Source organism: Microcebus murinus, chromosome 18 (genome assembly GCF_040939455.1).
Source record: "Microcebus murinus isolate Inina chromosome 18, M.murinus_Inina_mat1.0, whole genome shotgun sequence".
Taxonomy (NCBI): domain Eukaryota; kingdom Metazoa; phylum Chordata; class Mammalia; order Primates; family Cheirogaleidae; genus Microcebus; species Microcebus murinus.
The window spans coordinates 49,138,195-49,152,214 of record NC_134121.1 but is presented as its reverse complement, the minus strand read 5'-3'; the positions used below and the strand labels follow the sequence as shown (position 1 = coordinate 49,152,214).

Below are 14,020 nucleotides of genomic sequence, written 5' to 3'. Positions count from 1 at the left end.
CAGCACAACCTCTTCCCTGGCTACAGCAGCAAGGGAGGTGGGAGCAAGGAGTATAAGAGTGTGCTAGCAACAGCAGAAAAAGAAAATCTACCTGGTCAGACTGTGCCAGGTGCTGGACTGTACGCAGCCCTCTCCTGGAGAGGCAGTGAGGTCTCCCTTGTGCAGATGAGGACACTGAGGCAGAGGTTGAGAAATTCCAGTGAAGGTCAAGCCCTAGTCCATGTGCCGCGCTCTTCCCTCAGCTCCTGGCAGGGACACTGGACCATACATCGTTGGGTGAAATGTCTCAGGAACTAGGGTACTAGGCTGGCAGTTAACTAAACCTATATCCATATCCACTCGTTTAGAAAACAGACAAGCAAAACCTTCCATTTTGTAAGAAGTAAAATTCTGGTGCCTTCAATATGTCAACTTTCAAAGGCAATACGCACTTTTAATATTTATCAGAAGCCTGACTAGATTTTTCAAAAGAAATGATTATGTTTGGGTGCATATAGTAATCAGATAGTTTGAATCTGCTAATTCAAATTAAATAGAGCTGGAGATATTACACAGCAATAAATATCTTCTTTACTGATGTTCCTTTTATATTGGGTTTAAAATCTATTAATATCTAGTCTTTTGCTCTAATCCCATTTTTTATTGGGAGTGATTAATGACTGTGTTAGTTAATGTCTTTGTTAAAGCAGATGTACCCTTTATTTCCAGTAATAGTGCCTTTGAAGATCAAGCTAATTAATGATTTTTAACTGCTAAATGTAAGCAAGACAGAAAGCAACTTTGTGAGTGTTGCTGCAAAGATAATCACAATTGATCCTCACATCACTTGAACCAGCTCACTCATGGAAAATAATTACCTTCAATATGGTAAAAGAGTTTGTTGAAAGCAGAATAGAAATCATTCTACCCTTAGTGAGGAATTGCACCATTAGGGCTTCCTGAGGTTGAGCAGTGCTTTTATCTGAGGCGGTGGCCATGTGAGGGATGGGTTATTTACTGTAATTGTTTGAAAATGCTGCTGTGTGTAAGCATGGTTTTAGATTGACATCCTGCATCCTTTTAGATGTTGTCATTTGTCGTATGAGGATCTACAAAAGTTTATTAACATTGAAACACCCACTTGAAGGATCACATTTTGATAGAAAGTCCGTGAAATAGTATAAGGCTGTGAATCTGAAACATCACAGCATAGCCTCTTTTACCTGCCAAATTGTAGAATCCTCGAACCATGTTTGCATTTTAGACTACTGGTCAGTGGCCATCCGGTGAAATTCCATGGCCACATGCATCTTAGATATTATGTCATTGGCATTAGTATCTTTTCTAAGGAACAGGTTTTTAAACTAAGGTGCAAAGTGATTATCTGACTTTATCTGGATAATCCTGGGAATTGAAAGTTAATTTCTTTTGTTTCCATTACTAGGCAATTTCCAGAAAGAAAGAAAGGTTCTAAACCTTTTTGTCTCTTTTCCTATCATGCCAAACTAAGTCTGAACCATTTTCTGTGCACCCCTCTACCTCCCACTGGGTAATTTTAAGAAAGGGAGTGGTTCTCGTGTGTGTTTAAAAAGCAATCCAGGGCCAGGCGTGGTGGCTCACGCCTGTAATCCTAGCACTGTGGGAGGCCGAGGCGGGTGGATTGCTTGAGGTCAGAAGTTCAAAACCAGCCTGAGCAAGACCCCGTCTCTACTAAAAATAGAAAGAAATTAATTGACCAACTAAAAATATACATACAAAAATTAGCCAGGCATGGTAGCCACGCATGCCTGTAGTCCCAGCTACTCTGGAGTCTGAGGCAGCAGGATTGCTTGAGCCTAGGAGATTGAGGTTGCTGTGAGCTAGGCTGACGCCACGGCACTCACTCTAGCCTGGGCAACAAAGCAAGACTCTGTCTCTAAAAAAAAAAGCAATCCAGCTTGCAGTGCCATCTCTGCACTTTCCTTTGGCCTTGTAACCAGTGGGACATCAGTATACCTTGTCCTGACTTTGCCCTGGGTCAAGTCATCTCCTTCTGCTGGGCGTGTGTTCTCTTACACATGTGAGGAAAAGAAGCTGGAGGACGGGACCCTTCCAGTGCTAACACGTGCACTGAATTCCCCGTGGCCATTGTAGGGGATACTGAAACGCTGGCCGTTGACAAATGCGCAGGACACTCTTTCTTGTGTGCGTTGATAGTACAGTGCACTCACAGGCCTCTTTCTGCCTGTGTTAGTAGTACAAGTGATACGTAGACTTTCAATGTGGAGCCCACGTAGATACTTTAAAATAGAAGTTTTTGTACTGTCATTTATAGTCATGTATTTTTTTGGGGGGGAAAAAGACAATTCTGTTTTTTCCCCATTTCTCCAGGACTCTGGATCGATTTGGAAATGTCCTACAATGGGTCCTTTCTGATGACTCTCGAGACCAAAATGAATTTGACCAAACTAGGTAAAGAGCCTCTTGTTGAAGCCCTGAAGGTTGGAGAAATTGGCAAAGAAGGGTAAGGGGCTATATGTGAATTTACTAATCCAACCTCTCCCTCCAGCCTTTGAGAAGCGGGTTTGATGCATAGTAGGCCCTGGACATTGAGCGAGCATCTTTGTGAGTGCTTCTGAACCTCAGAGTGTTTCAGGGAATGGTTCCTAGTCTCATCCCCAGCAGACTGTGAGTCCCCAGCCCTGCTCAGCTGTGACAGTTCCTTTTGACCTCAATGCTGATGGTGGTGCCCATGGTGTCTAATTACCAGAAAGCATCACTGACTCAGACAAGCAGAACAGAATCACTAAGAAAGCTCCTTTTTCAGCTTTCAACCACAAACAGCAACGTGTGGAGCAGGCTAAGGTCCCCAGGGAAACTATCTGCTTTAATCACAAGGTCAGAATTATTTATAATTAGACAATTGATTTTGTAGCCAAGAGGGTACTCCTAAAGTGTTTTGAGAAGCATTTTTCCTAAATAATATGATATTGATTTGCTTGGTAAATTCCTCTCTTTGTAGAGGAATCTGCTGCCCAGAGTTTGTCTGATTTAGTAAATATTCCAAAATTATGAGATAATTAATGAAGCTTGATTTTTCTTCCTTAAACACCTACACTGGATAAGCTGGAAGTTTTACATCACTGCACACCTTAAAAATGACTGCTGTCACTTCAGATTTAAATTATATTATTGTTTTTACCAAATTATAAATGATGACTAGAGTCTGCTTCTCACAGCTTTAACCCTTTGCAAGGAATCAACAGTATGATGATAAAAATGTTGCAAGGTGCCAGCTCCTCAGGGTCTACCTACAAGACACAGACTCTCAGATGTTTGCTTAGTTATGGCGCTGAACTAACACCTTTAGTCATACTGTGTATAGTAGATTGAGGCAGTTGGGTTATACGTTTGAGCATATTCTTAGATTATTCTAATTTATCCAAGTTACTTAATGAAATGTTTCTGTTTTAATAATTGGAGAATTTGACCTGCTGTGTGCAATCTAACCTATATCTGTGCTGTTTTCCTTTCATTTTTCTATTTGTTAAAATGTGTTTGGATACGGCAATCTGTGGATTTGTATTTTCTGGTGAGTGGTATTTATCAACTCTCCATGTAGCATTTCATACCTTATAAGTTCTAAGTCTTGTTTGATCCCATGTGAAGCCACAAGGAAACCTATCTTTTCATCGTATTCCCAAACATAAAGGCACAGTCCACAGCCTGAGAAAGCTGAGATTGGGAGTAGTCAAGAGGCTTTCCTGGCAAGGAAAGTCTTGAGACTTCCCCAGTTTGAATGCCTGAGCTCGTAAGACTCCACGGACGGTGCTGCTGCCCTCATCCCACCCACACGAACAGCCAAGGACCATAATTCCAGCCTTGTGACAGAGTTGCAGAACCAGCTGATTAGAAAATGAAGCACCTTAGGCAGAAGCAATCTTGAAAATGAGGTGTAATGAAATAGGAGCATGGCAGAGCCAATTTCAGTCTGAAGCATTTGTGCAAAGAGCCCATTTTGGAAACAGCCCTGTGCTGGCACACAGGTGCGGGGATTCCATCAGAAAGGGGGTCTTGGGACATAAGGTATTGCAACAAGGTCAGGTCCCTGAGGTCCTTGCCACTTAGATGTTCCATTCACTGCTATTCATGTGGCTTCCTTCCTTGGTACAATTTCAAGTTCATAAACTCTGGCTGATCAGAGGATGGACATGTCTCCAAACAAGCCACACTTCTCCAGACTGAGTGAAAACAATCCTCTGCTTTAGGAATGTGATGATACTATATTTAATTTTTAATATATTTCTAAAGTACCATTTTTTCTCTAGAATCTGTTATAAAATATTTTGCTTCCTGAGAAGGTATTAAATTATATATTCATATGTAATTGGCTGTCATTTAATTTTAAAAGCAAGGAAGAATGCAGTCCAAAATCACTTCATTTGGGAGAAAAAATCCTGGAAAAATGGACTCTTAACCCTTTTTTGCATAAAGGACTCCTTTGGGAATCTGAGAGCTCTGGATCCTTCTTCCAGGAAGGATCCTCATGCACCATTTGGCTCACAGTTTCTGAGAGCCTCTGAAAGCCCATCATGGTTAAGAACCTAATCCCAGAGTGATTATAGAATCTACTTCACTTCCTCAGTCCTGAATCACCTTGAGGCTAAGTTGCAGAGGAGGGACAGAAGTCATTATATGTAGTATCTATATTAAGCATGTGATCTTTGGTACTGACAGCTTCCTTAATATTATTCAAAGCACTTTAACCTGCAGCCGCCTGTCTGGGTCCCCGATCCTACTAAGGGTCCACTGTCAGAGGCCTCTGCTTTTTCTCATTACTTTTTTTAGTACCATTCAAGTAGGCAAATGATTGTGTACAGGAGGAGTCTCTGAGGAGACGCTGAGAGAGTCCTTCCTCCTGGTAGGAAGTTTGTTCGCCTTAGCACCCTGAGGGTGAGATTGTGAAGTTGAAATCTGTGTTTCTTTAATCTAGTGAAGTCCCTTCCCTTTCAAATGTGTGTCTGCTGTATACTTGTGGGCATTTTTCCTTTAGTCTTTTTATTTCCCAGATAGTCTTTTAGTCACATACTGTGGTTACCCTAACTTTGGGGCAGTAGGGTACTGAAATGGAATTCAGGTAGTGAACCGAGCAGTCTTAACTTTAGCAATTGACCAGAAGAGGACAGAAAGAGTCAGTAAGGGCAATGTTCTGCATCTTGGGGGCGGGGGGCTCTTTAAATAAGGAGTGGAGTGCTTCCTATAAGGCACTTGGCTTGCTCCTGCTCTACCACTACAGTCTAGGCCTGGTGTGCAAGTCCCCAAGTCAGAGGATGGCCCCTCTCACCTCTGCATTGGGTCACTAGTCCACGTATACCCCAAACTTACCCCTCTACCTCCAGACCTCTGATGTTCTGGATGCTTAGTACTTGCAGTTTATACTGTGACTCGATCTAGTTGGTGGGTGTAGTCTCATGTGTGTCTGTGACAGATGTATGGGACCGATTTCTCTCATGTAAAAGAAAATTAATAGATTCCTATGAGTGTGGTCCCCCACAAAGCAAACACCTCACAGGGCTGCTTAATCTAATTATGCATTCTTCATTAAGGCATTATTTGGAACTGCTTTTTAGAATTGCCTCTGGAGTCTTTTAACTATCCTGAGTGATAGAAATCATCCTGCTTATAAGATGCTTTGGCTCTTTGAGAAATTACTAGAAGTCATCAGAAGTGATGGTGATTATGAGACCAAGAAATATTTGGTCCAAGACTAGAATATCAGTGATAAAATAATGTACTTTTTCTTAGGTGTCTGACTCCAAACACATTTCTAAAACGATTTTTAACAGAGGCAGCATAACTGGAATAAGCCTTTTAAGGTGGTTCTTTGAAAGGCTTTTACATTCATCTGGAATTCTGAGGTGCATTTAAAACAATTAGGCTCATTACATTCTAGCACATCTTCTAGAAGGATGTGCAGTGTTTGTTTCTCTGATGTTCATGCTGAAATCATAAGGCTGAAATCACAAACTGCATGTTCAAATATAAAACTGAATAGCAGCTAAACATTTAATTGCACAATAAGTATCGGGTGCTGCATAGCACAGCTCCCAGCACTTGGTCAAAATCAGAATTTCACATCATCTGATCTGGTTTAACTGATACAGCATTACCTAAATTGTTTACTTCAAGCCACAAAATTTGTCCTGTGCTCTGTCCTGCAGAGGATTAATTTGGGAACCTGAGAGCTCACCGCAGCCTTTGGCATCTTCTGCCCAGGGTCTGGAGCTGCCAGATGACACATACTGGTAGGGACAGGACAGGCAGTGGCTCAGCAGATCTCACTGTGGTCCCAGACCTTGCAGGCAGCCTTTTGTGCTATGTGGATGAGGAGCAGACCACCTTGCCGTAGGGACAGATTCCATACCTGGCAGCATGAGGTCTGAGAGCCAGAGAGCATGGCTGTCATACTGATGGAGAAGTCAAATGCATCTCTGCAATGGGTGTGTGATTTGGCAGGGATTTATGTCTCTGACTTTCCTCACCTCAAGACCCAGTGTAGTCTTTTCTGGGAATCAGGTTTTGCTATATACATTTTAAATAAAAGATCTCTGTGAGGGCTGCCTACCCACAGAACACTCTGAAATGGCTCTGTGATGGATGAGCGCACGTAAGCATTTCCTGGACCAGCCAGTCATCTGATGGAAGGAGGAAGAAAGCGTCATTTAGGTGCTGTCCCGTGGCCAAGGACAAAAGGCTTTTGTTTCTGCAGAGGGAATTTCCCTTTAACATGGAAGTCCAGCCGGTGCTGTTTTCAGAGCTGGGGTTGAGGATCCATGTGTCCTGCCAGAGAGGACACTCTCCAGGTCTTCTTACAACGGGCTCCTATTTCAGGGGTGGAGGTTTCAGTCCTGCCCTCCCAGTACATGGGGCTGAGGCCACTGCTGGGCCTTCAGGTCCATACTGGCGTGTGTGCTCTGGCCTTGGGTGCCCTTGGCCCCCATTCGTCAGGAAATGACTGTCCCTGTGGGTTTCTCATGGCCCAAGGACAGTGTCAGAAGAAAACCAAAGGATCGCAGCTATAGGAAGCTAAGAGCTGAGCTCTACTGCCTTCCTTTGTCCAAGTAATTGTCTTTGTCAAAAATACAAGGCCCAGACTCTGTTTAGTGACCTTTTGGTTACTTAATAATGTTCATAAACTACTCTGTCCCTCATTCATTTCAACCCTATTAAGTCTCTGAGCCTCAGAAATGGTCCTGCTGGTGCTCTGAAGCAGAGCCATAGTCCAGAGAGGGAACTGCTTTTCGTGGGGCCAAAGCTTGGCTAAGAAGCCTCCAGCGCCCTCAGAGGGGTACCTTGATTGCCACCCCTGCTGGTGACCAGCAGCCTCCATGTCTCTGGAAATGGAATGTCCAAACTGGAAAAATGAACGAGGGACATAGCTCTCCAAGGAGGCTTTTTGTTACTTTAATACTTTAAATTGGTACTTTTCCAAGAAAGTTCCTGGGTTCGCATGTCAGTTGCTTCTTAGAGACCTTTGAGACTTATTCCTGTGGTCGTTAGCTTTTTCTGTGACCCTCAGGACATGCAGCAGGTGTGGGGAAAAATGTGTAAGGAAAGAGTTTTGAGGCAAAACTAATTTGGGAGGTAACTAAGCCAGAAAGCATTATAGTTGTTGAACAGCCAGAGTCAAGGGACTTGCCTGAACATCCCCATCATGTGTGAGAGGTGGTCACATCCCCAACATAAACTGTCACCTCACCCTTGCAACTATCCACTCTTCCCATTCCCCCTCCCTTGTGGCTGCACTGCACCACCGGTGACACCACTGCATTCGTGTGGACTGCGTCACACCCCCGCCACCTGAGCTTCTGACGCACGCTCCAGAGCAGACTCTTCAGACTTGGTGCTGAAGAGTCTCCTGAGCAACCATGCCAACCCAAGGAATCTTGGGTTGGGCCTCTTTTTTGGTGGGTTGGCGAGAATGACAGCACGTCGTGATGGTTACAGCCGGCCCCTGTGGGGTTGAGCGTGTGTGCATGGGGGCGTGCGTGTCTGGTTCTGAGTGGCGCTGGGGTGAAGGGCAGACTGTGTGCTGACTCTCTGCCCGTGCAGTTGCAGGCCCAGGGTGTTCTGTCTGGCCGACAGCGACGAGGAGTCCTCCAGTGCTGGCTCCTCCGACGAAGACGATGCTCCAGAGCCCAGTGGGGGAGACAAACAGCTGCTCCCAGGAGCTGAAGGGTGAGTGGGCCAGGGCTTCCTGAGCCTCCCGGCTTGGGGCAAAAGTTGGAAGTGAGCCTCGTTTCCCTTCCTTCCCTGATCTTCCTTCTTCCACACTGAGTGAATGGTTTTTGCATTGATACTAGTGTCAGTGGCTTATTTAAATTCTAGGCCCCAAAGTGAAAAAGACCTGTATAGCTTTCCTTACATAAGAAGGACTAGACCAGAATGGCTTTCTCGCTGTGTGAGTAAGTAAGGAAGTCTGAGGCACATTGCTTATGCAGAGCTTCACCTGGATCTTCAGAAGCAGCACAGAGTACTCGCTGCCTCCCTTGTGACTGGGGGCAGCCCTGCTCCCCTGCAGCTGGGTCACGTTTGCTTTTCTTGAGCTGCTAGTTCCTACAAAACTGAACCATTCAGATGATTTCTTTGGTGAATTTTGAAAACTGGATGACTTTGCTGATCTTTTGGATCATGAACTTCATATGGGGGCCTCTCTTTGCCTGTTACTTTGTACTTAAAAAGCTTCTCCATAAGGATCTTTTCATTATTTAAAGGGGGTGGAAGACACTAAGATTATAAAGAAGCCAGGTGATTCAGAAACTTCTATAAGAAAATATCAACCTATTCATCATTGAAATCCTACAGGAGTTGAGAAGAAAAGTCAGCTGTTTGAGGAGCTGGTGCTGAAGTTTGTGTGCATTATCTAAATTCTAGCTGCTTGACCTTCTGAAGAATGGTTGGTTGTCCCTGCACACTTACCATTATGCCTCATGCTCTAGAACTGTGGAGGATTTTAAAAGGCAAATATTCTCTCCTCTTAGGGCAGTCTTGTGGTAGATGTGACCTGATTACAAAAGCTTGTTTTCTTGACCTATTAGCACATTAGCTTGAGGTAGCATTTTTTTAAAAAGAAGTTCCCAAGCCCTTTGAAAAGTAACTGCCACTCGAGCTGGTATGACGCTACTAAAGGCAGTCAGGTAATTACTGGTTTGTTGATAGAGCATGATTTGCTCTTCACTGTATGGAGATTGTGAGATTCCTTTAATAGGACATTGGATTTTTATTCTGCATTTTGAGTGGTATAAAGGAGGAAAGGTGAGAACCCTTTGCATGAGGACTTTGTCCAGCTCTCTCCATCTTCAAGACTTGGACACTGTCTGACATTTATATCTTCTTTAAAGTAGTAAGCGTGGGTGATTTGGCACCCCCAGGAGACATTTGCCAATGTCTGGAAACATTTTTTATTGTAATGACTGGGGGGTGAGTGCTACTGGCATCTATTGGATAGAGGTCAAGGAGGCTGTTAGACATCCTGCAGTGCACAGAATGGCGTCCCCAGCACCTGATCACCCAGCGCAGACCCCCTGGAGTGCTGCTCTCAAGTAAGGTGGGCAGATAGCCTCCGGTTTCTGTTTGTGAAAGAGCAAAGGTCTATACTAACGCCCACTTTGTTTCCACATTTGAAGGTATGTTGGAGGTCATCGAACAAGTAAGATTATGAGGTTTGTTGATAAAATTACCAAGTCAAAATATTTCCAAAAAGCAACAGAGACAGAGTTCATTAAAAAGAAGATTGAAGAAGTCTCCAATACACCCCTTCTGCTAACTGTTGAAGTACAGGAATGTAGAGGAACCTTGGCGGTCAACATTCCACCACCCCCAACTGACCGAATATGGTACGTAGGGGGCCCTTAGGGACAGTGAGTGATTCCTCTTGTTGCATGACCATAAAAATCCCAACCTGCTTAACTTTGAGATTATGGAAAATACCTTCTCCTGGGCAGAAGCACTTCTGAACGTTTTTCATGGGACCTTAATGTTAGTTGTAAATCTGACTGTGCTTTCTTCTGTGACTGCCTAGTTCATATCTAAAGATTCATCTTCACACAGTGGGAAAAGTTAAGGTAAATACATGAACTTTATGGGATGAGCTGTTTCCATTATTGGTCTTCCCCTTCTCTAAAGCCAACTAACTGTTCCACTGGTAGTAACAGCTGTCATTTGTAGAGAGAGCTCTTTCTTTCTGCTTGGCCTGGGCTGTAACTGCATTCCTGGTTAGTCCTCATAGCATCCTGTTGATGTGGGTGCCCTTGCTATCGTCACTTTACAGATGGGGCCACGTGTCCAGCAGAGTCAGGACAGTTGGGGGCCTTCCCTGAGTTAGACCTGGATGTTGAGGAGGCAGGAATATGTGCACTTGGTATTTGTGGTTGGAGGTCTGTCCGAGAAGTTGGTTCTCAGCCCCAGCTGTGTGTTAGAATCACTGGAGGACTTGCTAAAAATACAGATATACCTGGCCCATCCCCTAGGATTTCCGGGGGAGTTGGGAGTGATCACTAAAATAAATCATTCATGGTCCACCATCAGTATCTATGAATATCAATTTAAAATCAATATTCCAAGTCCTATGAAATGGGCATGGTATATATAATGATTGCATAAGAGATCTCATTGTACCATAAACTACACTCACATTAAAAATATAGCTCTATTAAGGTTTATAAAGAAAAATATAATATAGCTCTGTGTTCTATCAGAGAGTAAAACCAACATGCTAGTATTAATACATATCGTTGGTGTTCATTAGAGTTTGTAGGAATGATCAGAAGAGGATTTTTTAAATTGACTAACCATTTGATGATGCTACTGGTATTTCCCAATAAAACTTAAAAACACCTTTTTAGATTTTATTTTTTTTAAATAATATTTTCATTGTAAAAAAAAAAGCGAGAGATAAAAAAAAACCTGAAAAAAAAAATAAAAGCCCATAATCTTACCATTCAGAAATAACCACTGTTAATTCTTTACTATACAGTCTTCCAAACATTTAAAAAAAATTTTTAAATAGTAAGAGTTGATAAAACATTTCTTATGCTTACTGCCAGGTTCTTTGATTTATCAGTTACATATGCCACTGCTCAGTGGGAGGTAAAATTATAGTCCTCATTGGCAAGTGACACTTGCCCATAAGAAAAAAGAAAAGGGTAGTGCCACCCAACACGTGCTCAAGTGCCAAACTGTATGTTATTGATCCACAGAGATAAATATAGATATGGAGAGTGTTTAGAAACATTTATGGCAATATGACATTTTTGTTGTATTTCTAAAAACATCAGTCCATGACAGATTCAAGTTTTTAGATGGTTTGCTAGCACACAAGGTTTTGCGTAGATACTTTACGGACAGTTCTGAGGGCCAGTCTGCTCCCTTAGGAAGCACAGAGTGGCACAGTGTGGGGTGGAAAAGCAGGTTGTGGGACGTTAGCAATCAACACATGCACAGGAGAGAAAAACAGGTTGTGGGACATTAGCAATCCACATGTGCACAGGAGAGAAAAACAGGTTGTGGGACGTTAGCAATTGACACGTGCACAGGAGAGTGAGGGAAATTGACCCCACTTCTTGCAGGGTCCTTTCTCGGGATGACATTCAGACAGAGGCAGTTTCTTTCACTTTCTGCTTTATCCACTTATATGTATCTTTTGATTTTGTAATGTACACATACTACTTTTATGAAAGGTCATTGTCAAAGGTCTTTGCAAAAAGGTCATTGCCATTTTAGGAAAAACAAAACCCAAAAAACAATGCCTATGTCATGGACGTTTCCAGTGGCACTACCTGGCTTTCCCAGTTTGTCAGAACTGTTCTAAATCCATCCCAACCCTAACGCCATCCGGGGAACACAGGGAACTCACAGTTCATACTGTCTGTGTTAAATTATTTTTGGAGGGGCTTTTCAGAATAAGTGAACACTTTAAATCCTGATAGAGCCCCGTGTAAATGAGGAATGTGTGTTGTCCGTGCTTGTCTGCTTCCTTTCTTTGCCTCTAAAGGTGGTTATTACTTGTCTTCAAAAAGGTATGGTTTCCGGAAGCCACCATATGTGGAGCTGAAAGCTCGGCCAAAACTTGGAGAGAGAGAAGTAACTTTAGTTCACGTGACAGACTGGATAGAGAAGAAACTAGAGCAGGAGTTTCAGGTAAACTGTTATCTAGTGTTTCATACCATGGGAACCTACCTCTGGATAGAGCCAAGGTTCTGAACCTCCTCTGGGTCAGGATCCTCTTTTGAGATGAAAGCTATGGACCTGCATCCCAGGAGAGTACACATTTGATCAAACATGGGCATAAAATTTGGGATATAGTTCCAAAAGTCCTGAAACTTATCCACAGAACATTACAAAGTACCCTTCAGAGGACACCCAAAAGATGTGGATCAGAGGGCAAATGATGATGTTTTGTACAGTAAGCCTGCTGGGACTCACTGGACTTGGTTTTCCCCAGGTGACACCTGCATTGGCTAATGGCACCTGGGCTGGGGTCAAGGCGGCTGCTTCCTGCCCTGATGTGGTGTCCACCTTGCTCAGTTTGTTCAGTTCAACACACATTCACGGATACCCTTCTGTGTACCAGTTACCACCTACCCTGGGAGCCCCAAGATGAATCAGGCGTGTCCCTCCCCTGAAAAACTGCGAGTGCTGGCCGGGCGCGGTGGCTCAAGCCTGTAATCCTAGCACTCTGGGAGGCCGAGGCGGGCGGATTGCTCCAGGTCAGGAGTTCGAAACCAGCCTGAGCAAGACCCCGTCTCTACTATAAATACAAAGAAATTAATTGGCCAACTAATATATATATATAAAATTAGCCAGGCATGGTGGCGCATGCCTGTAGTCCCAGCTACTCGGGAGGCTGAGGCAGAAGGATTGCTTGAGCCCAGGAGTTTGAGGTTGCTGTGAGCTAGGCTGACGCCACGGCACTCACTCTAGCCTGTGCAACAAAGTGAGACTCTGTCTCAAAAAAAAAAGAAAAACTGCGAGTGCAGTCTTGGAGTCTGTAAGCCAGAGTTTATTCTCCAAGCCTGTTTTCTGCATTCTGCCACCAAAGGTAATCGCAGTGCAGCTGAGGCCCTGGGATGAGCTATGTCCGTCAAAGTTTTATCAGATATTTGAGGCACCAGTTGTCTGTCAAGGTTTTATGGATTAGCAAACTACTCACTTTGTAATGAATTTCACCTTTTGAAGAAGACCTACATTCTTTTTTGGTATATTTTGAGTTACTCCCTTTAAAAAAATCATGTTATTTAAAAGCTAGAGATTAAACATAACCAATTTCTGAAATAACCAATTTCTGAAAAAGCTTAATGTTATCACCAAATGGAAAGGTACTGTGAACGTAGTTAGGGGGAAAAACCTCTTGCCTTCAATGTTTTCCTTTTTCTTATATTCCTAGATTCTGCATTAGGAATTTGGGTGGCTGGCTCATCCCTTTTGGGGGTACTGGGCTACAAGGAGCACAAGAAAAGAAGAGGGGGCATAGATGGGTATCTGGTAGTTTTGAGACAGGTTGGGAAGCTGGAGGGTAACTGCTGCCCCCTCCCATAGCGACCTGCTAGTTTTCAATTATGCTTCTGTCAGAAAGCATTCCTGAGAACTGAAGGCATTGCCAACATTCACACATAAAGTTTTATAAACAGAGAGGTGCAAAGCACCATTACTGTCAGTCACTGATTGTCCTTTCGGTGCTCACTATAGTAGATTTCTTTCATATATAGCTTTGTGTGGTTCTGGTTTGGAAAAAAAATAGCTTTCATTTCATTGCTAGGATTTAAAGACATAAATTTACTTGGAATATGTGTTCTGGACATAGTAATTTGGAAATACTGTGAGCAGCTGAGGCCAATTCTCCTAAATTAATGTTATTGAATATTTAGCAATTCATATGAGTGATTTTATTATATGTACATGAAAGGCTGCTTCTGCCTCTGAGCTGATTTATTTGATTCTGATCTTCATGGACTGGTGTAATCCCTCAACTCTTTCTAAATTAAAGTATGGTGGGAGAATTAGT

General features: G+C 43.2%; 1 protein-coding gene across 2 annotated transcripts in view; it reads left to right on the top strand.

Moving 5' to 3' along the window:
• Positions 1–14,020, top strand: part of TEX2 (testis expressed 2) — a 108,549-nt gene that overhangs the window by 92,666 nt on the left and 1,863 nt on the right. The window contains exons 8-11 of one of the 2 annotated variants that reach the window (XM_012747457.2): positions 2,350–2,482; positions 8,077–8,196; positions 9,645–9,854; positions 12,036–12,156. In XM_012747457.2, coding sequence (XP_012602911.1) covers positions 2,350–2,482; positions 8,077–8,196; positions 9,645–9,854; positions 12,036–12,156 — 584 coding nt within the window. Of the gene's footprint in view, positions 1–2,349; positions 2,483–8,070; positions 8,197–9,644; positions 9,855–12,035; positions 12,157–14,020 lie in introns of both variants that reach the window. The other variant, XM_012747456.2, reaches the window with a different exon arrangement.